Source organism: Ammodytes marinus (genome assembly GCF_949987685.1).
Source record: "Ammodytes marinus genome assembly, chromosome: 6".
NCBI lineage: Eukaryota > Metazoa > Chordata > Actinopteri > Uranoscopiformes > Ammodytidae > Ammodytes > Ammodytes marinus.
In genome coordinates, this window is record NC_137235.1 from 4,605,331 (window position 1) to 4,629,247 (window position 23,917).

Genomic DNA, 23,917 nt, shown 5'->3' on the forward strand with positions numbered 1-23,917 from the left:
AATTGAAAATGTGAAATATTTCAGTTGAGGTGCTGAGATTTTGGACACATTTGAATCATATCATCAATTAGTTTTTCAAACCTAAGGAAGTGATTGTGGACACAGCCATAGGCCTTTTGCACAGTGCATACTTTGGCATGTTATTTTTGGAGAATGTGTGATGTGTGTGTGTCGCTATAAAACATTAACTATGTTTCTTATCATACATTCACATTGCTATTACAGCATCAATAATGTATATGAAATGTTTATGGATTTAAGTTATTTGATATATTGTAATATACTGTATCTTACATAAAGGGAATACTATTCTTTGTTTTTTAGTCATCATGACCTTGTTTATGTCACAATGGGCCATCCACATTAAAACCATTCATTCAAACACAGCAACTCATTTGATTATGTCATGAATTTAAGTTTGATATAAATAGACTTTAGATAAGACTATGAAATGAAATGTATGAATATTTCTTTCAATAAGAAATACTTTTTCAGTCATGTTGTTTATGTAACACTACAAAAGAGTCTTCATTTAGATAACTTATTTAGTATTTATAATATGCATTGCTTTAATTCATTGTTTTTCCTACTCATCATGACTTTGCATCATGTCACATTGAACCAAGTACAATAAAACAACTTTTTAAACCATGACTTGATGTTGTCAAATGGATTTCTATTTATTGCTATGTGTGAAATACTTTTTATCATGTCACATATGAAGGATTGAAATTGTGTTTCTCTCACACCACGGTGTTGGCATCTATTCTATACCATAACAAAACAAAACAAGGGTTCAAAAATACAATGGATCGTATAGAAGAAAAGAAGTACAACAAGTTAAACATTTACAAGTTATATTCATGTCTTCTGTCAGTGGTCAACCCATGGAACTATTATAAGAGGGAGGGAAGTTGAGCTCAGATTTTCCATCCAGATCTTTATTGTTCAAGGACAATTATACAATAACACGAGGAATAGCCTGCAGTCAATGAGGAAAAAGCAAACATGAAAAGATGATTGTAAAGGCATTGTACATGTTCAGAGCTCTGATGGCTTTCTTATTTGTCAATCCTTTTAGAGATTCAAAATATGCGTTCATGTCTTTTGTTGGTTTATACACAACACAAGAAAAACATTACACTCATAGATCATGAATCAGAAACTATTTGTCATAAAGGTGTGGTCCAGATTGACTGACAGCTATACTTAGCCTATGACACGGTGATGACGACAGCAGCGGCTAAGCCAATCCGCGGCCGGATGGGGCGGGTACATAGTCCAAATTTTACGCGGCGCGCGGCGGGGCCGAAGCACCGAGAATGAATATCCCGGTCTCAACCGGTTCCAACCGGTCCGTGTCTGGAAGCACGAGCTTAGAGGAATAGCACACATCTCTGCTCTGCCACAGTGTGTGCGAATAGAACCAGCAATAAAACTAACCAGAGTGTTTACATTCGTGATTATGACCCGGAATACCGCTCTAAAGTGTGACTCTGAGAATCTGTGTTGTTAGCTTAGCTTACAGTGACTTTTACCATTAGCATGCTAAGTTGCTATTAGCTCTGTTGTAGGTAGGAGTCGGCTGAAATTACTGAAAACTGGAGGAGAAATGTTTCAGATTGGCTTTAATAGGCTACATTAACCTGCGGAAAGCCTTATAATACGACGCCAATACTCGATAAGTATCCGGGTATAACGCTGTTTTTAAAATTATCATCCTGTGGAAAGCTAACGTTAGCTTCCTGCTAGCAGCAGCAGCGTAAACGTGTGCCATGAGATAAAAACACAGCACAACGGCTTCTTCAACCTTCCAAGGAGGTTATTGTCTTCGGTATTCAACTGCAAGCCAAACCAGATAACAGACCGTTGTTTTCTTTTCAACGAGCGGACACAACAAACCAGGTAAGTTCACTGTAACTCACCTGGCCTTGGCTAACGTTAACTAACGGCTATATGAACTGAACAGGATTTAACTCTTTGTAGCATCTTGTTTCTCCTAAAATCAGATTTCAAATTGTTCCCAGTTTTTGCAAAAAATAGCGCAAAATCAGTCAGTGTAGCTGTGGTGATTTGAATGCAGCCAGATATGTCAAGACCCTCCACGCGGGGGCGTTGTTTCCTGTTGCACAATTCTGATTTGACCACGAGGTGCATTGAATGAAGCGTGAAGCTGTTTGAATAATAGAATGTCGATAAAAGACTTCGAACAAGAACAACTTGTTTCTAGACAAACTGAACCGAAAGGGAAACGGCAAGCGGGTTTTCTAATGTCTTGTTTTACCCTGCAGATAAAATAAAATAATCCCTATTGTCTCAAGAGTTACATCAGCAGTATAAATGACAGTGCACCAATTGAGTGACATATTAATATAAGTATATAAATACATAGAAGACAAAACACTGCAGTGCGCCTGGTAAACACTTGGCTCAATATATTACTGCATCCATTAAATGCCATTTTGTGTATTTTAAATATTAGCCAAATGTAAAAAGTGATACTAATACTAGAATATAAATGTATTAATCATTTATATTCCAACATGCAATACTTTATAACACTTTAAAAAAAACTGTTTATTACTGTTTTTCGCATACACACTTATCTTACATATTGTCGTTTCTATGTTCTTATAGTTTCTTTATGCCTATATATAGTTCCGTGGTAGAATGGGAGCAACTGTAAATTGACCCAATTTCCCCCGGGGATCAATGAAGTATTTCTGTTTCTGAATAATACTTGAAGCTTCTAATCTTAAAAATCTTATAAGTAATTTCTCTACCCGTTGATGTGTGTGTGTTTTTATATATATATATATTTTGTATTATTTGGTGTACCAAGTGCTTTTGTTGAGGTTGAAATATAATATCATTTGTCCTCCCCTTTCCACAGAAGCTCTATGCCAGCAGAAATGACGATGTTGGCCGATCACCCAGCAAGACAGCTGCTGGACTTCAGTCAGAAATTGGACATCAACTTGTTGGACAATGTCGTCAACTCCATGTACCACGACATTGGATCCCAGGTGAGGAGGGGGGGGGCAGCTCTGTTGCTATGGGCTATGTGTCGTCAGGGCAAAACTTGATTGTACTAGAAGAACCTTTCCTGTTTAAAGGTGGAGTCAATGATTCTGGAGAAAGCTAGTTGTCAAAATCATGTCCGTCTAAATCAGTGAATATCTCCTCACGATCTGCTACCTGTTCGTAGTGTGTTCGTGCTAAAAAAAAGTATTGTGTTAATACACAACCTAGTCTCTGTAAACTGGTATGTTTAAAAATGGAGGCCCTCCACTGATTGAGTCATTTTGACAACAAGCACTCTCCAGAATCATCGACTCCACCTTTTTAAATGTGTATTCCGACAGTATCATAAATTAAAGATGTGTTGCTTGGATTAACTGTGCAGCTACAACAGGACAATTGGTCAAATAGGATGTACAAATTTAGGGGAAATATACCTGAAGTTTATCATTAAAACCTTAAATACCTACTTCAGCAGTGGAAATATGAAGGTGTATTGAACTCTCAGATCTTATGTAGTATACATGTGAAACATTTTTAGAAATCGGTTCATCCTAGCCTGAGAAAAGGCAGTGTTTTATGGTCTCACTGACTCACTCTACATTTTACCATGTGTGACATCACACATGGTAAAATGTAGGGTTAGGATTAAATGGACAGCTGGGCCAAGGGAAGACTGAGGGAAGAAAAACCTCAGTCTTTATATTATAAAAGCGATTTTATAATGATAGAACGCCTGTTCTGTATGGGTGAAGTACTCATTTAAGATTCAGTTTTTAAAGGTTTACCGTGTTTCTCTCTTGTAGCAACGAGTGGCCCAGGAAGTCCTCACCAACCTGAAGGACCATCCAGACGCCTGGACGAGGGTCGACACCATCCTCGAGTTTTCTCAGAACATGAAAACTAAAGTAAGCACCCGACTGATGTAAAGAAAAGCTACCCACTCACACCAGCTACTTGCTGACTGTCTTTCAGGGATGATTTAATAACGTGAGCAGATGTTTATCCCTTTATCCACATCAGGCCTAGGCTGTCAGGATAGTGAGGTCCCTCTGCTTATTGGATTTTTCTTCAGCTAACGGAAATTCGCTTTGTTTTAAATCTGTTATCCGCAGAAATATTAGTTTTTCCATTTCTGCTGCATCTTTCGTGTGACGCATTTGGTGTTGTCAGTGCTGTCAAAATGTTGACGTTTTTGGTGGCGCTTAGTTTCAAATAGGGATAGGGATGTGTATTGAGAACCAGTTTTAAATTGGTACTGCTTCCTGACCGTTCAGTACGGAAATATTGATAGGCTCCATGACAAACAAAGGCCATCGTGTAATTGTGGTATGGTCCATGAAAATTTCTTATATGAATTTTCTAAGAAGCCATACAAGAATTTTCACTGAACGGTGTAAAATGGAAGACATTACGTTTTAATATTAGGGAGGGATGGTCTGTTTTTGCTGATTGTCCGTCATACTTTTTGGCCTGTAGGTTCTTTAGCATCAGCGGGGGCGTATAGCAGTGCAAAATAGTGTTTGAGTGTTCAGTTCTTGTTTGTTGTTAGTCATTTCTTGATGAGACGGATGGGTTGTTGTGATGCTTTTCAGAACCTTAATAAATCTTAATGTTTCTTTCAGTACTATGCACTTCAGATTCTGGAGACAGTCATCAAAACACGCTGGAAGATTCTCCCCAGAAATCAGTGTGATGGTCAGTTTAATGATATTAAATGAACCAATTATGAAGAGATAAATGCCATGTGCATTTGTATCGAAAAATCCTTAATTCATATACTGTATATATTTTATGCATTTTCAGGAATCAAGAAATATGTTGTTGGGTTGATCATCAAGACTTCTTCTGATCCTGCCAACATGGAGGTGAGTTTATATTTGTTTTTGATACAGCGCCATGTAATTTACCTTCTTGCTGCTTATTTATTAGTGCAGCAAACATTAATCAACATTTCCGTAAATGTCTTTAGAATAGTATTGTAATGTGCCCCATAAAAGCAGGTTTTCCCATGACTGTATTTTAGTTTTTTCTTCTTAACTCTGTCTTGCTTTTTGTAGTTGTGTAGAAAACATGCACAAAATACAACAATATTTTGGTCTTGATAAAATGCATTTTTTGGTTAGTAAATGTCACCGTGTTTTTTTTTTTTTTTCCCTTTGCAGAAAGAGGGAGTCTACATTTCCAAACTCAACATGATCCTCGTACAGGTAAATAAAACATTTGATTTTGACACAAATAAAAAAAAATGACTGACATGATGTAGTGAAGCTAGTGACATGGAGCTCTCACCACCATTGTTATTGTAATTGCTGCAATGATGCTTTTTTGTCGCATATTTTTTATAAAAGCATTATGATAAAATATTTAAAAAAAAACACCTTTCTATACGCTTTTTTTTTTTAGATCCTGAAGCAGGAGTGGCCCAAACACTGGCCGACCTTCATCAGTGACATCGTGGGCGCGAGTCGGACCAGCGAGAGCCTCTGTCAGAACAACATGATCATCCTCAAGCTGCTCAGTGAGGAAGTGTTCGACTTCTCCAGTGGACAGCTGACCCAGGTCAAAGCCAAACATCTCAAAGACAGGTAACCAAGGACATATGAGCGGTACATCATCAGTCAACTATACTTTCCATAATCATTCTTAGCACCATGCCGAAGGTTATTACAGGAGGATTTGTTCATATGTTAATTGTTTGATTTATGATACACTGTTTTCTTAAAAATAAATGCTGAAATTGCATGTTTTAGCACTGTGCATAGTCTTTTTTTAATTTATACAATAAAAAAAAAGTCTGTGTCCAAGATCTGTTCTGTAAAAACGTTGGACACTTGTAAAGATTAAATAAATATTTTAACTCCAGCGTTATCCGACATCTCCCCCTGTAGTGTCCCACCTTCATTTTGGAACTGAAATACTGAAAGTGTTCTTTTCTACTCTTGTTTTTCAGCATGTGCAACGAGTTCTCCCAAATATTCCAGCTGTGCCAGTTTGTGATGGTAAGATGCTGTAAAAGCATACAACACTCATCTATATTTAGTTTAGGTTACCGCTGTCTTTTCTCACATGTCCCACTGTCTTCTTATTATTCTTCTGTTTAGGAAAACTCCCAGAATGCCCCACTGGTCCATGCCACGCTGGAGACGCTCCTCCGCTTCCTGAACTGGATTCCTTTAGGTTACATCTTCGAGACCAAGCTCATCAGCACTCTGGTCTACAAGGTAAACCTGAGAATAATCAAATCTTTAGGTGAAATGTTTGTTAAATTGAGCAAATCCCGATAAAGGTTTTTTTACTGGGAGTTTTTTCTCAGCCGAGCCAAGGGTCTAGGGGCAGAGGGTGTCGTACTGTATGGAGTGTAAAGCCCACTGAGGCAAATTTCTATTTGTGATATTGGGCTATACAAATAAAACTGATTTGATTTGATTTTCAAATAAGAATGAGATAATTTACCTTTATTGTAACATAAAAAAGTTACAGAAATGTGTCTGTTGTAGCTCACACTAAATCAAAACACACAGTACAAATAGACTCTAAGTAAACTTGTAGGAATAAGAAATATGGCAGTGCAAGAAGTAGAAACGTGAAAATATATTAAAGTGATCATCAGTGACTTGACTTGTGATATTCTTGTGTTCTCAGTTCTTGAACGTTCCCATGTTCCGTAACGTGACGCTGAAATGTTTGACGGAGATCGCCGGCGTGAGCGTCAACCAGTACGAGGAGCAGTTTGTCAACCTGTTCACCCTCACCAGCTGCCAGCTCAAACAGGTACAAACACACACACACTCACTCTCTCTCATTCTCTCACACACACTCACTCTCTCTCACTCTCTCTCTAACTCACTCACTCACACACACACACTTTCTCTCTCTCTCACTCACTCTACACTCACTCACTCTCTCGCTCTTTCTCTCACTCACTCGCTCACTAACTCACACACACACACACACAATCTGCAGGCTACACTCTGTGTCAGAAGTCCTCTGGGACGATGATCTGACTCAATTTGAGTTTTGCTAAAGTGAAACCAGTTTGTTTCTGGGAGACATTGTCCCTGTGGTGGGATTAATGCTGGACAGACTGGGACACACACACACACACACACACATACATAATCATTTTGAGTGATTCTCAAGTCACTTACAAGCCCTCTCCACTCATGTTCTACCTGTCTTCAACCTGTGTATATCTCAACAAATGCCGGTGCAGGAAGCCCATGATTCAAAACCTTTGCGTCACTTCCCGTAGTTGGGTCGGATCATATTCTCACTGCAATAGAACTAGGTTCAATTAAACGGACTAAACGTTGCACTTGTGAACGTCACCTTAGATCTAGCTTTAGCTGAACGGTGTATCTTGGGTGGTCGGTCTTACAGCTCAGTGGTTCCAGACCAAAGTTTATTTACAGTAAAGTCAAAGTCCTCAAAACAAAAACACACTATGGAGGCAATTACGCCAAAGCAATTCAGACCAAATGAAGTTTGAATGTAAATAAATAAGTTTGAGTGTTGTGAAGTTAATGTTTTGTGTTCTGGTTTAGATGCTGCCTCTGAACACTAACATCCGACTGGCCTACGCCAACGGGAAGGATGACGAGCAGAACTTCATCCAGAACCTCAGTCTGTTCCTCTGCACGTTCCTCAAAGAACACGGACAGCTCATCGAGAAGAGATCCAACCTGCGAGAGACACTCATGGAGGTAAATCAAATCAAATCAGTTTTATTTATATAGCCCAATATCACAAATAGACATTTGCCTCAGTGGACTTAACATTCCATACAGTGTGACACCCTGCCCTTAGACCCTTAGCTCGGTAGGATACAATACAATATGTACTGAATTGGCCCTCAGGGAAATTTGTCTTGGACACGATCTGCAAACTACACTCTGTGTCAGAAGTCCTATGGGACGGTGATCTGACTCAATTTGAGTTTTGCTAAAGTGAAACCAGTTTGTTACTGTGAGACATTGTCCCTGTGGTGGGATATATGCTGGAAGGACTGGGACACACACATACATAAATGAACACCTTGAATATGAACAAACAATACAGCACCTACTGTACCAATCACAACAATATATTGCGCATAAAGTATTGCACACATCTCGTGGCGAAAACTGGAGGACGACACATTTTTTTACTGCTTAAACTTGAGTTTTGTAACATGTGAAAAAGATCAAGCTCTGTGAATGTTGACTAAACAAACCTACAGACCTCAGCTGGTGGTGTTAGTCATTTCCACCTCTGCTTAAGGGTTGTTATAAAAGAAAACTCCCACTAATCTCTATGAGCTGCTTTTCCGGCTCTCTCCGGTTTTTCCTTACGTGGCTCTCTCTGGTTTTTCCTTACATGTCGAGTCCTGTGTGACACACATTTGGGACCGATTACACCACCTTCTCCTGTGGCCGTTAGTCCACTTATATATAAGTACTTGACATGGAGGTAATTGTTTCAGGGGGAGACTGAGATATTGCCAGCAAGAGAAAAGTTTAGTTGGGAATATGCTATAGTTAAAAAAATATCAAATGTTTAAAGAAATGGCAAGCTTCTCCGTCTCATAACATTGGTTTAGAATCACGTGAAGTGGCTAATTTATTTAGGTAACCCAAGATATTTAGCAGGTATTTTCCACTGGTGTAAAAGTTCCTCAATCACATCAGAGTAAATAGTTTTTACTACATGTTTTTTTTAACTACTCAGATTATACAAAAGGTAATGTTTTTTTGTTGTAGCCAGACTGAACACCATCTTTTCCCCTCAGGCCCTGCACTACATGCTGCTGGTGTCCGAGGTTGAGGAGACGGAGATCTTTAAGATTTGTCTGGAATACTGGAACCACCTGGCAGCAGAGCTCTACAGAGAGAGTCCCTTCTCCACATCCAGCACCCCACTGCTGTCGGACGTCCCGCCACGCAGACACCTCTACCTGCCTGTTCTCTCCCAGGTGAGGGCCTCACTCACACTCCAGACCCTTTTTATATAGCCGAACACAAAGACCTACAGGAAAACCTTCAAGCTCTATAAACAGATGTATTACCCAAGTTAAAAATGAGCTGTAACGAAGGATCATTTTCATTTAATTGATAAATCTGCGTCTTTTAAGACGATTGAGCATTTTGTTCAGAAAAATACATGTCTAACCAGCAGTGCCAAACCTTAAGTTTAATTTTACACAAAACAATAAATAAAAAGCAGCAAGTACTTGTATTGATGTTTATAGAGGACCACTTATGCTTTTCCATCTTTCCTGACCTATAAATGTTGTTACAATGACAGATAGTCGTGTTAAACGAACACCATAACGCACTACCTCACTAATGACAATACATGGTGTTTATTTATAGATTCAGCTAGAGCTTCACTTTAGAAAAGTAATATCATGAAGTCACAACTCACATTATCAATGTCAGAAGAACAGTGCTGCCCAAAGACTCAAACAAAGGCTGTCACAGACTCTCACATCCTGCTCTTCCTCCTGTAGGTGCGTTTGCTGATGGTGAGCCGCATGGCCAAACCAGAGGAGGTTCTGGTGGTGGAGAACGACCAGGGCGAGGTGGTCAGGGAGTTCATGAAGGACACGGACGCCATTAACCTCTACAAGAACATGAGGGAGACGCTGGGTGAGTGGATACAAGGAACTGTGTCAGGTCGGCAGGGCTTTCTTTAAAGGTGCAGTCAGTGATTCTGGAGACTGTTTGTTGTCAAAAAACACTTTGTCAAAATCATTGAATATATCTCATATCTCCACTACCTGTCTATACTGTGTGTGCGCTTATACACAGCCAAGGCTCTGTAAACAGCTAGGTTGCAATTGATTTTGACTAAAGCATACTCCAGAATCACTGACTCCACATTTAAGTAGTTTTTCTCTCAGAGAAACACTTATATAGGATCATCATTTCCTTAGACTGTATGCTAAGCAAACTGCTTCCACTAAAGTCATAGTCATTAGGAATTAATATTAATAAACATATTCATCTCTCTCTGTCTCTCTGTCTCGTCTGTCTCTCTCTCTCTCTGTGTGTGTGTGTGTGTGTGTGTGTGTGTCTCTCTCTCTCTCTCTCTCTCTCTCTCTCTCTGTCTCTCTCTTTGTCTCTCTCTCTCTCTGTGTCTTTAGTGTATCTGACCCATTTGGACTACGCGGACACTGAACGCATCATGACGGAGAAGCTTCATAACCAGGTGAACGGCACAGAGTGGTCGTGGAGGAACCTGAACATGTTGTGCTGGGCCATCGGCTCCATCAGCGGGGCCATGCACGAAGAGGACGAGAAGAGGTTCCTGGTCACTGTCATCAAGGTGGGACAGGCTCATATTAGGCAAAAAATGTGTCTGCCCATTTACATGTGATATCTAGCATGTCTTTAATTTATTTCACTCATTCTGAGTCCATTTTAATCAAATCAAATTCTTTCTTTGTAATCCTAGAGCATTTCTACCAAACTGGTTTCTGACAAAACAGTTGTGTGTGTGTTCAGCTCGCTAGGGGTAAGAGAAGTAATAAATATAAGCAGGCGTAGATGGTTAAGTTGTTGTTTCTTTAGGGCATGTGGAAGCTGTTCAAATCAAAATAAACAAATATAACTGAAAGTGTACCCGTAAAATATCAAGAACTACACTAAACTAAAACACAGGAAACGGCACCCTCTTTAGCTAGTGAAATTAAGAAAGGAATTCTGATGTATGAAGTATGGTGCAAAAATCAGTCCCATCAAAGCCTGGCACAGTCCCCAGGATGCTGTCTTGTGTGTGTGTGTGTGTGTGTGTCTACGTTAACTTGTGTGTGATCGTGACCAACGTTGACTGATTTTTGTGTGTCTTGTTCTCAGGACCTTCTGGGCTTGTGTGAGCAGAAGAGAGGGAAAGACAACAAGGCGATCATAGCCTCCAACATCATGTACATCGTGGGACAGTATCCGCGCTTCCTCAGAGCCCACTGGAAGTTCCTCAAGACCGTCGTCAACAAGCTGTTTGAGTTCATGCACGGTGAGAAATTTTTAAATTGATTTTGAGGTCGGAAAGACCAAAAGTTATGGTAAAAAAGGTGCCTGTTTTGCGCTCGATACCATTATACTATGGTCCAGAGCCGTAAATAAATGAAATGAAAGAAACTGGAAGAAACCAAATTCTCTATTTGGATCAGTTTGAATGCTTTTGTTTAAATCTTTCTCTGAATCAAGAATCCACTGTTATTTGGAGGTCTTAAAGGTGCAGTCAGAGATTTTGGAGAACGCATGTTGTCAAAATCTGTGTGTAAATCTCCTAACAAATCCGCTAGTTGTCCGTACTTGGGTTGTGCTGAGAAATAAATCCAGTGTTAATACACATCCTAGGCTCTGTAAACTGGTATGCTGCTAGCTATTGTGGGCACACTTTGTTTACACACAGAGCCTAGGCTGCCTATTAAGATTGGATTTTGTTTTCAGCTCAGATATTCACAGATTCTGATTCGGGGGATTTTGTCAACCAGAATGGCTGACTCTGCCTTTTAAATGTATCTTTCTTTTGTGCTCATTGTCCTCTTCTTCTCACAGAGACTCACGACGGAGTGCAGGACATGGCGTGTGACACCTTCATCAAAATCGCCCAGAAGTGCCGGCGCCATTTTGTCCAGGTGCAGGTGGGCGAGGTGATGCCTTTCATAGACGAGATCCTCAACAACATCAACACCATCATCTGTGACCTGCAGCCACAGCAGGTCAGTCCTGTCTTACTTTGATATGTTATTTGTTTGTTTATTTTAACAGGGACAGCGCAAAATGTAAAAACAATCGCACCAGAGTTATCAAGGAGCTCATTTGCATCTGTAGTAGTCACAGGAATTCTTGTCAACATTATAGAGGGAACTTTTCTTTCAGTATTGAACTATGGGGACATTTTATATATGCATGCCTCAGCTGCAAATGTAAAGCCATTGCATGATGTCTATCACACCGCACTTCGATATATTACAGCCGATAGTTATAATACTTGTCATTATGAGCTCTATACTAAGGTTGGCTGGCTGAAAGGCGAGATATATATACTCGCTTTTTATTTTATTTTTTATAAGGCCCTTACAGGTTTTTTACAAGCTTATCTGACCTTATTGTTGTCTTAAGTTATGTGCCCTTTATGATTGGATTACATTTCATGTCCCTACTGTTTTTACTGAACTTGGAAAATTCGGTATTTCTCACTGTGCACCTGAGACCGGGAATAACCTTCAGAACAATCTAAACTCACCTAATTTCTAAAAATTTTAATTTACTTTCCTCTTTTAATACCTTTTATTTTCATTGCCATTTAATCCATGCTCTTATGTGTATCTTTTGTCTACTTTTCTTCTCACTTGGCTTAATTGTAAAGGAGGTTCCTACCTCAATATATTATCAAGTTAAACAAAGGTAACGAATGAATGAACAAACATCGCCACGACATGCATTGTTAGCGTTGCCACATAAACTCTTCATTCATTAATAATTTTTATTTTTTTATACACCCTTTTTGTTTAATTTTTGGCACTTTTTATTTGAACATATATAAATCATAATCACAGATTCAAAGTTTAAACATAAAATAAAGAGCAAGCAATGCAATAAGTCAATAGATAAAATAAACATAAGAATATACATTAAATAAAAAACAAAACAAAATAATAAAATTATAATGAATAAACTCTTCCTTCTGGTCTCCACAGGTCCATACGTTTTACGAGGCCGTCGGCTACATGATCGGCGCTCAGACGGACCAGGCCGTTCAGGAGCTTCTAATAGAGAAATACATGCTGCTGCCCAACCAGGTGTGGGACAGCATCATCCAGCAGGCCACCAAGGTGAGGACTGAGCCACTATCATCCACCCATGATTCCTTAAAGGTGGAGTCAGCCATTCTGGAAAGCGCTGGTTGTCAAAATCAGTGAATATTTCCTCACAATCCACTACCTGTACTGTGTGTGAAAATCTAGTGTTTTTACACAGCCTAGGCTCTGTAAACTAGTATGTTAAGAAAAGGGTCCCGTGGTAGCTAGCAACATGTCGGTTCTAGGTTGTAAATTTAACACCAGATTTTAATTTTTCAGTGTAACACAGTACGTACAGGTATAGATTGTGAGGAGATATTGACAACAAGCATTCTCCAGAATCGCTGACTCCACCTTTTTAATACAGCCTGTAGCCTTCCTTTGTTTAATAATGGCTTCTTATACTAAATTGTGAGAATTTAGTATGACAAATTACACCTTGAGGTGGAAGGCTAGTTCACTTCTTTTATACACTTTTTTCTGTAAGCAGTTTCACATCTAGTTGTCAAATAGATTTATTCTGTTCTTTTTAATAACTTTATCTATTTCTATCTGCAGAACGTGGACATTCTGAAGGACGCGGAGACGGTGCGTCAGCTGGGCAGCATCCTGAAGACTAACGTTAAATCCTGTAAAGCCGTCGGCCATCCCTTCGTCTCTCAGCTCGGGCGGATCTACCTGGACATGCTCAACGTCTACAAGTGCCTCAGTGAAAACATCTCCTCGGCCGTTCAGACAAACGGTAAGTTCCTTCTGTGTGTCTGTCTGTCTGTCTGTCTGTCTGTCTGTCTGTCTGTCTGTCTGTCTGTCTGTCTGTCTGTCTGTCTTAAAGTGGCTACGTGTTTGTGTTCATTCTTTCCCTTTGGACAAAAGCGGTAGTGTTTTTACGACGGCAGCTGTTGTTCCTGAGTGAGGAACCCGGACAAAGGCATTAAGAAAAACTTTATAAAAATATTAGCGTTCTTTGCACTGATGGTCTTGTTTGCTGTAACATGTCATTTATGTCCGTCAGAGGGAAGAATTAGACACTTTCAAAAATATCAAAAAGTTCCTTGTAGCGATTCAAATCAGTTATTGCAAGTTTGATAAACTGTCTCTGTTTGATGTGTGCAGGTGAGATGGTGACCAAACAGCCTCTGATCAGGAGTATGAGGACGGTGAAGAGAGAGACGCTGAAGCTCATCTCTGGATGGGTCAGTCGATCCAACGACCCACAGATGGTGAGTCGCTGTTTATCTCCCCCCCCCCCCCCCCCCCCAGCCTATTCTGTCATGGAAGAGATTTATTTTTTGTTAAATCCATGTTTTTTTTCATGGCCTATTTTTAGCATTTTTTTCCACACAAAACATCCTCTGTATTTGATTTGGCTGTGGTGCAACAACAGAGAGAAGATGTGACTATTTCAGCAAGTGGAAAATTGTGCTAAGATGTTTGGACTTTCCCTGGTTCCTTATAAATAACAACAGTCATAATGTTTATTATTAGAACCTAAATTAGAAAGATGTTTTGTCTACTGTAACCAAAAGATGGACTAAACTATTTAATGATGATAATGTTTTTCTAAACCATTTTTCACCTTGTCATTCTGACTGGTAGCAAATATGTTTCAGTAAAATTTCTGGATTTAGAGGCATTTAGATATAGTGAATTGACTATAGAGCTTGATGGATGGATGGATACAATATAAATATTTCATGGTAAAATCATGAAAATTAAGCTATAAATACATTTGCACTTGCAGCCTTGTCAAATTCAGTGCCTCCTCCTCAGTGGAGACCACTGGCCAAAATGGCTGCTACAGTGACTGTGTAGTTCATGGGCCCCACGGTCCAAACATCATGACCACTGGGGATAAATATGTACTACACACACTTCATTTGTGTTTTTAATATGATTTTTAATGGAATCAATCTTACTATTGCGTTTGATTATTTACCCATTGAGGTAAAATGTCACTGTTTTAGATGTTGAAAATCCAAGTCAAATGTACACAGCCAACGGCCACCCTGCTGCCTACTTTTACCTTTGAGACCAAGTTCTGGATTTAGACACATTTAAATATAGCAAATTTACTATAGAGATGGATGGATAGATAGATAGATATTTCATGGTTAAGTCATGAAAATGAAACTTGTGTGTTTGTCACTGTGTCCCAGGTGGGAGAGAACTTTGTGCCCCCCCTGCTGGAGGCGGTGCTCATCGACTACCAGAGGAACGTCCCGGCCGCCCGCGAGCCAGAGGTCCTCAGCACCATGGCAACCATCGTCAACAAACTGGGGGTCCACCTCACGGGGGAAATCCCCAAGATCTTTGACGCAGTCTTCGAGTGCACTTTGAACATGATCAACAAGGTCCGTTGGAGGGTTTTTAAATACATTTTTGCTTCATTTAACTTCATTGCAACATTTTATTGCAGTATATACGCTGTTGTTTTCGAAGGGGTCCTTAGGAAAACAACAAGTAAAACGAATTTAAACAAGTAAAATACAGAAGTTAATAAACTACAATGACACAAAACAAGTGCATACACAGAGCTCTCACAATATCCTCAAAACTACATCCATTGCATTACATAAAAAATAATACAAATTAGTACAAATGTCATATACTTAATTAAGAAAGTCAATGAACCAGCTGAAAACAATACAAATCTGAAAGTAAAGTTACAGTCTTTTAAACGGTGTGTTTTTCCCTTCCTTTCCTTCAGGACTTTGAAGAATTCCCCGAACACAGAACCCATTTCTTCTACCTCCTTCAAGCGGCCACGTCCCAGTGCTTTGCAGCGTTCCTGTCTATCGCCCCGGCCCAGTTCAAACTGATCCTGGACTCCATCATCTGGGCCTTTAAACACACCATGAGGAACGTGGCTGACACAGGTATGAACTGACTCACAGCCTGCGTTACAAATACTACAGCTGATCATAACAAGTATCTAGTTAGTTTGCATGCAGTAGGCATACAATTGGGACACACTTTTAACATATATATTTCATCATAACATCGCGCCTTGGAAGTTGCAGAGATTTCACACACAAGTATAGGGAATATGGGAAAGTTATTGAATTAGAAAAACTGTTAAGTCAAAAGCTGAAATAGATATACGTGAATGTATGACATTGTTGCTCTAGTGTATTATTGCTCTGTTGTATGTTCAACCATTTGAACTATTCTACTTTTGCTAGCTGTGAGTTATGTTTTAGCGATATATGTAAGATTTTTTTTTGGCCAATAAATATTTTGGATTTACTCCCATGTAAATACCATAGTTGCACTGTATATAAATATGTAGATTCTTATAAGTACATTTGCACTTGCAGCCTTGTCAAATTCAGTGCCTCCTCCTCAGTGGAGACCACTGGCCAAAATGGCTGCTACAGTGACTGTAGTTCATGGGCCCCACGGTCCAAACATCATGACCACTGGGGATAAATATGTACTACACACACTTCAACACTTATCCACTTCATTTGTGTTTTTAATATGATTTTAATGGAATCAATCTTACTATTTCGTTTGATTATTTACTAGTGGTGGGCCGATAACGGCGTTAACGGCTACGTTAACGCCAGACTCTTATCGGGCGATAAAAAAAATATCGCCGTTAATCTCTTAATTCCACCTCCTGTTCGGCTCAGGGGAGATGCTGTTCGCCGTCGGGGTGAACCCCCTTCCGCACGTGAAGGCTCGCTTCACGTGCGGGAAAGCTATAGTGTGAGCGGCCACAGCTTGTATTTTGGTCATATCTAACACTGGACTGCAGGCCTATATAAAAGTGTTGTACCTTTGCTTTCTTTGGGTTAAAAAAAACTCCATCAACTCAGTATCCGTCTAGTCCAAAAAAACTCTGTCAGCTGCTGCTGCAGACGGTGTGCAGACGTGCTCGGAGAATCGGCATCGGCGCATCAACAGTCATTCAATGCAGCGGCAGTAATCATACAACCGAACGGTGTAGAAAGTCCCGTCAGTTAAAAATAGTGATCCAGATTTTAAATCCATGTTAAAATCGGAAGGATATAAAGCTAGTTAGCTTAAAAAAAGTAGCAACCATGTCAACTGTGATGTGTTCAGGCCGGCTCAGTAATATGATTGATGTGTTCAAATGCAACACAAAAAAAAAGAAATTTGAGATTTTGGCGAAACTTGTTTTCCCAGCAAGATAAAATAGATAGTAAAGATGGAATGGAATTATGACCTGTTTAATGTCCTATCTAGAGCTATGATCATATCAGCAATTAAAGCAATAATACAAGTTCTATTTCAACAAAATAATAGAAAATTATCAATTTTGATATCAATAAAGACTTGGATCGTTAAGGAGTCTTGAAAATGGTATCAATATCAATACAAATTAACTCTCCTGTCATCTGAGAGAAATTAAGATGATTTAATTTTTTTAACCGTTAGTATTTACCGGTTAAAAATATTATCGGTTGACTGGTTTACCATGGACATCCCTTATACTGTATAAATGTATATCATACATTGTATGTTTTTTTTTGTGTTATCCCAGTTAAGTTTATTATTAATTTTTTATCATTTAATATTACTTTTAATAGTTCCGGGACGTTGGAGCAATAACCTGGTGTTTTGACACTTCAGTGTGCACTGTGAATTTGAAGTAATGTTCAGTTTTTGAATAAAGATGCAGCATTTACAAATGTTTATTTTTTTTATCCGATTCATCGATTAATCGAAAAAATAATCGACCGATTAATCGATTATTGAAATAATCGTTAGTTGCAGCCCTAAACAATTCATCGTTACCTCTTATGGCCTACAGTTCAAAGTTCATGTTTAACTGAATAAACAGTTTGTAAACACAAGTACATCTTGTTGAACATTATTTATTTTCATCACCAATTATCATAGTAGAACAGCTTCCTCAAGCAGTTTGTGATGCATGTTGGAAACAGGAGATGAGCCCCTGGTCTGATGCGCCACCTGGCTTGAGAAACACGTTCTCAAAGACTTACTTTGAGTCATTATTTAGGGAGCACACACATATTATGAATGAATTCAAATGAGCCATTTTAATCTAGATTAATCTAGATTAATTTCAAAATTAATCTAGATTAATCTAGATTAAAAAAATTAATCTATGCCCACCTCTATTATTTACCCATTGATGTAAAACGTCATTGTTTTAGATGTTGAAAATCCAAGTCAAATGTACAGACAAGGGCACTCGGCTGCCTACTTTTTCTTTTGAGACTAAGTCTTTTTTTTTGTTATTACATTTCTACTTAAAACTCAAGTATTTTAAAAAATAAATAGAATTAAACTCCCTTTTTTTCAACTCCGAAGTTACTGATAGTTGAAATGTGTGGGAGCAGTGTATATTGTTTAAGTTTGTGTGATCATCTCTCTGGTCTAACGAGTGTCCCCTTGTCTCCCTCAGGTCTCCAGATCCTGTACACGCTCCTCCAGAACGTATCGGGAGAAGAAGCCGCAGCACAGAGCTTCTACCAGACGTACTTCTGTGATATTCTACAACACATCTTCTCTGTGGTCACTGACACATCGCACACTGCAGGTAAACACACATGTGACTCTGGGGGAAGATCTATATTACAACCCCAAAACTCAATATATTTATTAAAATGTATGTTCAACAAAGCAGAACTTTTCCAAATGGATAAAGCTCAATATGTGAACTAGACAGACATTTTTCCCTGTTCTTTGCTTTGTAAAATGTGGATTGTATTTAGGCCTCAAAGGCCATTGCCAGATAGATAAACAGAACTGAAACATCCTGGCAGGGTGCAATGGCAAATTTAAAAAAAAGTCTTTGCGTCCCAGAGAGCCCCGCTGCTATGTCTCCCCGCTAGAGGAAATACTGATGGGTGTATGTTGTATTTGAGCGCCTTACCTATGAAAATATTCTATCATTATTTGATACAAGATTAAACTTTTTGAATTGAATCAAAAAACATTTTTTGTTAATTTGACAAACGTATCATCCCCTCTGCCCTGCTCCCTGTCTGCAGGCCTAACGATGCATGCCACCATCTTGGCCTACATGTTCAACCTGGTGGAGGAAGGGAAGGTCACTGTGGCTCTGAGCGCAGCGAGTCCCGCCAACAACCAGGCGTACGTCCAGGAATACATCGCCAACCTGCTGAAGACCGCCTTCCCCCATCTGCAAGAGTAAGTAGAGAAACAAGTTTTCACTGAAGCATCCATTTTAGTTTGAAGCAGCTGTAAAGGGTAAAGGGTTTTTTACTGGGAGTTTTTTCTCAGCCGAGCTAAGGGTCTAAGGGCAGGGTGTCGTACTGTATGGAATGTAAAGCCCACTGAGGCAAATGTCTATTTGTGATATTGGGCTATACAAATAAAACTGATTTGATTTCTGTAACTCCCATCTGGTGACACTTAATACACGATGATTGATGTTAATGTTAATTCATTGTACTTCACCAAAGCTGCCAAAAGTATTATTTACAGTTAAAATCAAATACATATTCATTATTAGAGGGATGAAGTTAATGGAAAGATTCTTGTGGTTAATTTGACCGTCTTGTCTGCAGTGCCCAGGTGAAGGTGTTTGTAACGGGTCTGTTCAGCCTGAACCAGGACATCCCAGCCTTCAAGGAGCATCTGAGGGACTTCCTCGTGCAGATCAAGGTGAGTGAGGAAATGGAAAATGCACCTGCACAAAGTTTACTTAAAAAAATGTGGTGGTTTTTCTCTACAGTTTTGGTAAAATTAGTTTTTAATGTCAGTCAGAGTGGCATTAAAAAGTCTTGCCTCTAACTTGCCTCCAGCTGCAGGAACCCTGTCATTAAAACATGTTTGTAAATCAACAAAGACGTTACATAAACATAAATCGGAAGAATTTGAGAATAATAATAACTTATTTTGATCGGAGAGACTTTCTGGAAAGTTTGTATGGGTGCTGTGGGGAAAATGTAATTTTGTCCGAACTGGAATCTTAAGCCTAAAGTCTTTTTAAACTTTATGTTCTGAGCCCTGCTGATCCATCTCTCCTTGTGTGGTCCTTTCAGGAGTTTGCTGGTGAGGACACGACGGACCTTTTCTTAGAGGAGAGAGAAGGGTCTCTGCGCCAAGCCCAGGAGGAGAAACACAAGCTGCAGATGTCTGTGCCGGGCATCCTCAACCCTCACGAGATCCCCGAAGAAATGTGCGACTGAAAACGCCAGCGAACAGTTTGTACTAAACTACAACAACAACAACACAGCTCTGACGAAAGGGGAAGGGTCAAGAGAGAGCAAGGACGCTTCCTGTTGATCAATTGTTTTCTTTTCAAGTGTGTTTGTGTGCGTGTGGGTGTGCGTGTGTTTTTTGAAAAGAGAATGAGGGGCCACAGTAAGGACCCCAGCACTCGGTTGTACGTCGACCAAATCAATGTCAATATGTAAATGAGACTTGTCCCCTTGACACCCCCACTCAACCCTAGCGTGGATTTTTCTTTTCTTTTTTTTTCTTTTTTCCTACAAACTTATTTTATACAAAGACTGTTTTTGTGTGTAACATGCCATCTTTTGTTATTCTTGATTGCTAATTAAAAAGCTTTATGTTTGGCCAATACAGTTCTTTTACACTTGCATGAAATTGAAAATACTTAATTTTTAATCCCTTCTTCAAACCCCCACTCCTCCCCCTCAATTCTCCTACTTGTTAATATGTAATATATAATGTTGAAACACTTGCAATGGTTAGTTGACAGATTGCTCTGATTTCAGAAGTGCCACGTGCATGGTGCAGGACGAATGTGATGCTCAAGGGGTCGACGTGTACTCCCTTGCTTCCTTTGTTGTCTTGTTTTCGGTTTGTCAGTGTGTTTATTATTGTTTTTTTTGTTTATTTTCTTTTATTCTGACTCTGATAGTCAGATCTTCAGTTGGACCGCTCTGCGTTTGGATGAGAAGGAAGGCTCTGTGCATATCATCCTGTTTGTAAAGCTGTCTTAGTACTCTGAGAATATAAAGTTGGCTATTTTTACAAAAATATGTGTGAGTGCATTTCTGCTTCTTACCGAACGCGTGGATAATACGAGGATTTTCGAAGATCAGCGTCCAGAACTTGAAGTCTTCTTGTAAAAGACATATAGTTTATTCTTTAGAGATTTGGAAATTTATTTATTGTTTAAATAATTTGACATTATAATAATAATCTTTATTAAGGACTCAGATGGTCCACTCACATCCAATATACACACACACATAGAACACGTTAAAATACATTACTCAATAAAATACTGTTCTAAAATAGGTGCAAGCTATCATGCCAATGCTTTCGAAGCCTGGATGTGAACCGATAGCCCGTCATAGGGTTGGTTAAGGCTATAATGATGCTATTTTCTGATAAATCCAATCGACACATGAAATTGAACATTAACTTTCGTAACAGTGCCTGACATGTAGGTACATTAGAGGACACAAATAACTGGCTAGCACTGTGCCACCTAGGAACACGGAGCAACAACCTCATGGCATCATTATATGCCACTCTAAGCCTCTGCATACTTCTCACTCTGTAAGAGGACCACAGATGAGCTGTATACAGCGGCGTGACATAAGCCCTAAACAGAGCACACTTAACATCTGTGGAACACATGGAAAATTTCCTCATCATCATGTTGGCCTGTGCATGTATTTTACACCGTTGACGACGAATGTCACTGTCATCCATGAGATCATCTGAGAAGACATGTCCTAGATATTTGAATTCCCTGGATATTTCTAAGAGACCATCTGAGAGATGATATTATATTATATTTTATAAACTATAGCTGCAATATCATTATTACTTGCTGCATTATGATGCTTATTGAAGGAACAGAGTCCTTATTGGTGATATTAGATCCAACTGTGCATTTCCTTATACAACACACCTTTCGATATGATTTACTTTGAAAAAAACATAAAATAAGTTTCAGCTTATTATTAAATGGTAATTAACAAATTGACAAGGCCATCATAGCAGATCAACCTCTACATTAAAAGGTTTTGGACCAAACACATTGGCTTGCAGAGATTGTGGCTTGATAAACAAAACAAGGTACATATTACTTTAGTTAGTAATGTTCTGCTTTTAATGTAGACTGAAGGAAATGAAGAAAGCTGCCAGATGTGAAATGAAATGGGTCTGATGTTGGTAACAGGCCTGTTGGCAATTTTTTTTTATTTCAGGTTTTGTTCCTTGGAGAGAAACTTCTTTTAGGCAAGCTAAGCTTTCAATACCACACACAAACCAGACTGAACTTTTTCAAAAAGTTATGACGATTGTGCGTCTGATCGGAACATTTTCACTTCGGCATGTGATGTAAAAAGTTAGGATTAGAATTATTGGAATAATTGGATAATGAGGGAATGATAGTATTTTGTATTTATGCATTACATTTCTATAAAATATTAGAAAAATAAACATTTATATTTGATATACGGCAATGTTTAATCTTTAAGCAAATAGGCACCAGAGAAAATGTAAATTAAAACTTTAAATATAACATTAGAATATCAATATTTTATTATAGTTTTTAAAATAAAACTATTCATAGCATTTTAGTTTTTAGAATTTACATTAATATTTTAATTGTATTTTGCTTTAATTGTTAGATTCAAATTAATTTAAATTATATTACAATATTTATTGTATTATTATTTTATCTAAAGTGTTAGAAAATATAAACCATAAACAAATTAAAATAAAAAAAATAAAAAAAACATACCTGTATTAATTTAATGTGGATTTTTTTTGTCAAATAAAAAATGTAGTTTCAATAATTTAGTTTTTATTATTTAAATGATTATTTCAGTTTAATTTTTTGCATTTATTTTATTTATGTTATATGGAGTATTTGCCCTTGAGATAGCAGGAAAAAGGTTGTAAACATGATGTAAACATTACTTCACATTTGGGAGATATCGCGAGACTGCCGAAGAAACCCGAACGGGAGGAGGAGACAGTACGGAAAGTGCCGAACTGTCGTCGTCGTCTCCCCCCTCCCCTCTCCTTTTTCAACATGGCTGCTGTGTCTGCTCTCCCAAGTAACGCTCAGATTGGACACTGATTCGGTTTCTTACCTTCCTGCAGTGCCTCTTCAACTTTTTGGTTGTACATTAACTTCGCTTGGATGCAGATCACGTTATAGACATTTTTTATACCCACCCTGGTCTAATTTAAAGTGGAATAACCTTCACCAAATCACTCCCTCATTTGCTTTTAACTGGGCCTATTTTTTCTATTTTTTTTTCTTGCTCCCAGTGCGATGGTTTGAGCCGGGGCACTTTGCTTTTCTTCATGAACAATGTGTGAAAACTGCGCCGAGCTGGTGGAGGTATTAAATGAAAGTAAGTAAAAATTATTTTTAATATTTCTCATACATCCACTTAGCTGCTAGGTGAGTTAGCATCTTAGCATGTTAGCTCCGGAGGGCTAGCCACATATAACTTTGTGTTTTCTCCAATTAGCTCAGCCCTTTTATTTTAAACTTTTACAGCCACAAGAAAGCGAATGTATCGGCATTAATCGTTGCTCATTTTACACTCGGTGACAGCCATGTCTTCGTGTGAAAACTCACTACAGACTGGCAGTGTTTTTGGGGCCCTGTCTGTCAAAACACCACCCCGAAATCGCCTCAAATTTAATATTATCCATCAGTTTTTATGTGTGACATTACGAGGTTTGACTGAAAACACGTGGGCAACGTTGAATGTGCTGCACAGGTGTGTTTTTTATACAGGATGCATTGCACGGATGTTGGGCAGTTAGCCTCAGTTAGCTTGTTTTTGCAGCCTTGACTTTGTTTGATGTGTTTGTCAGCTCAGTCTGCGCTAAGCTGTCCACTCACTCTGCAGGTGTTATGCTAAGTTTTGCTGCACATTTGAATATATACACCTGTGATATGATAATGCATCCATACTGTACGTTTTTATATTTATGTGTATTGTTAAAAGGCAGACATTGGGCTCTGACAGTGAGGATTTCATACATTTAATAATAATAGGCTAAGATGGAGTAATAGAGGATGCATTACTGTGTAATAACAATAATGCATCCATACTGTTAAGAGTTTCTTTCTTATTTCTACGAATCAAATGCCCATATTTGAGCATGTTTTGGCTTTGATAGTGTAAATATAAA

General features: G+C 38.7%; 2 protein-coding genes across 9 annotated transcripts in view; both read left to right on the top strand.

The window, feature by feature from the left end:
• The first annotated feature begins 1,348 nt into the window (after positions 1 to 1,348).
• On the top strand, positions 1,349 to 20,773 carry xpo1a (exportin 1 a). Its single transcript, XM_080029187.1, has 25 exons — positions 1,349 to 1,905; positions 2,894 to 3,026; positions 3,828 to 3,929; positions 4,647 to 4,719; positions 4,828 to 4,889; positions 5,187 to 5,231; positions 5,428 to 5,609; positions 5,975 to 6,023; positions 6,126 to 6,245; positions 6,667 to 6,795; positions 7,569 to 7,727; positions 8,792 to 8,974; positions 9,512 to 9,650; positions 10,148 to 10,329; positions 10,860 to 11,016; positions 11,565 to 11,728; positions 12,710 to 12,844; positions 13,370 to 13,553; positions 13,925 to 14,031; positions 14,968 to 15,162; positions 15,519 to 15,687; positions 18,210 to 18,344; positions 18,799 to 18,958; positions 19,339 to 19,435; positions 19,816 to 20,773. Exons 2-25 carry the CDS (start codon positions 2,901 to 2,903, stop codon positions 19,960 to 19,962), a joined length of 3,201 nt encoding a protein of 1,066 aa, XP_079885313.1. The 5' UTR covers positions 1,349 to 1,905; positions 2,894 to 2,900; the 3' UTR covers positions 19,963 to 20,773.
• A 2,068-nt stretch (positions 20,774 to 22,841) lies between these two features.
• usp34 (ubiquitin specific peptidase 34) overlaps positions 22,842 to 23,917 on the top strand; it is a 56,379-nt gene continuing 55,303 nt past the window's right edge. For all 8 annotated transcript variants that reach the window (XM_080029605.1, XM_080029608.1, XM_080029609.1 and 5 more), the window contains exon 1: positions 22,842 to 23,124. In XM_080029605.1, coding sequence (XP_079885731.1) covers positions 23,082 to 23,124 — 43 coding nt within the window. In that variant the 5' untranslated portion in view covers positions 22,842 to 23,081. The remainder of the gene's footprint in view (positions 23,125 to 23,917) is intronic.

What these genes read in the sequence shown, in the direction of transcription:
- xpo1a (XM_080029187.1), top strand. Translation starts at nt 2,901, where the DNA reads ATGCCAGCAGAAATGACGATGTTGGCCGATCACCCAGCAAGACAGCTG. An exon ending in ACCACGACATTGGATCCCAG is followed by an intron (nt 3,027 to 3,827) that starts GTGAGGAGGGGG and finishes TCTCTCTTGTAG; the next exon opens with CAACGAGTGGCCCAGGAAGT. An exon ending in GCTGTTTGAGTTCATGCACG is followed by an intron (nt 11,017 to 11,564) that starts GTGAGAAATTTT and finishes TTCTTCTCACAG; the next exon opens with AGACTCACGACGGAGTGCAG.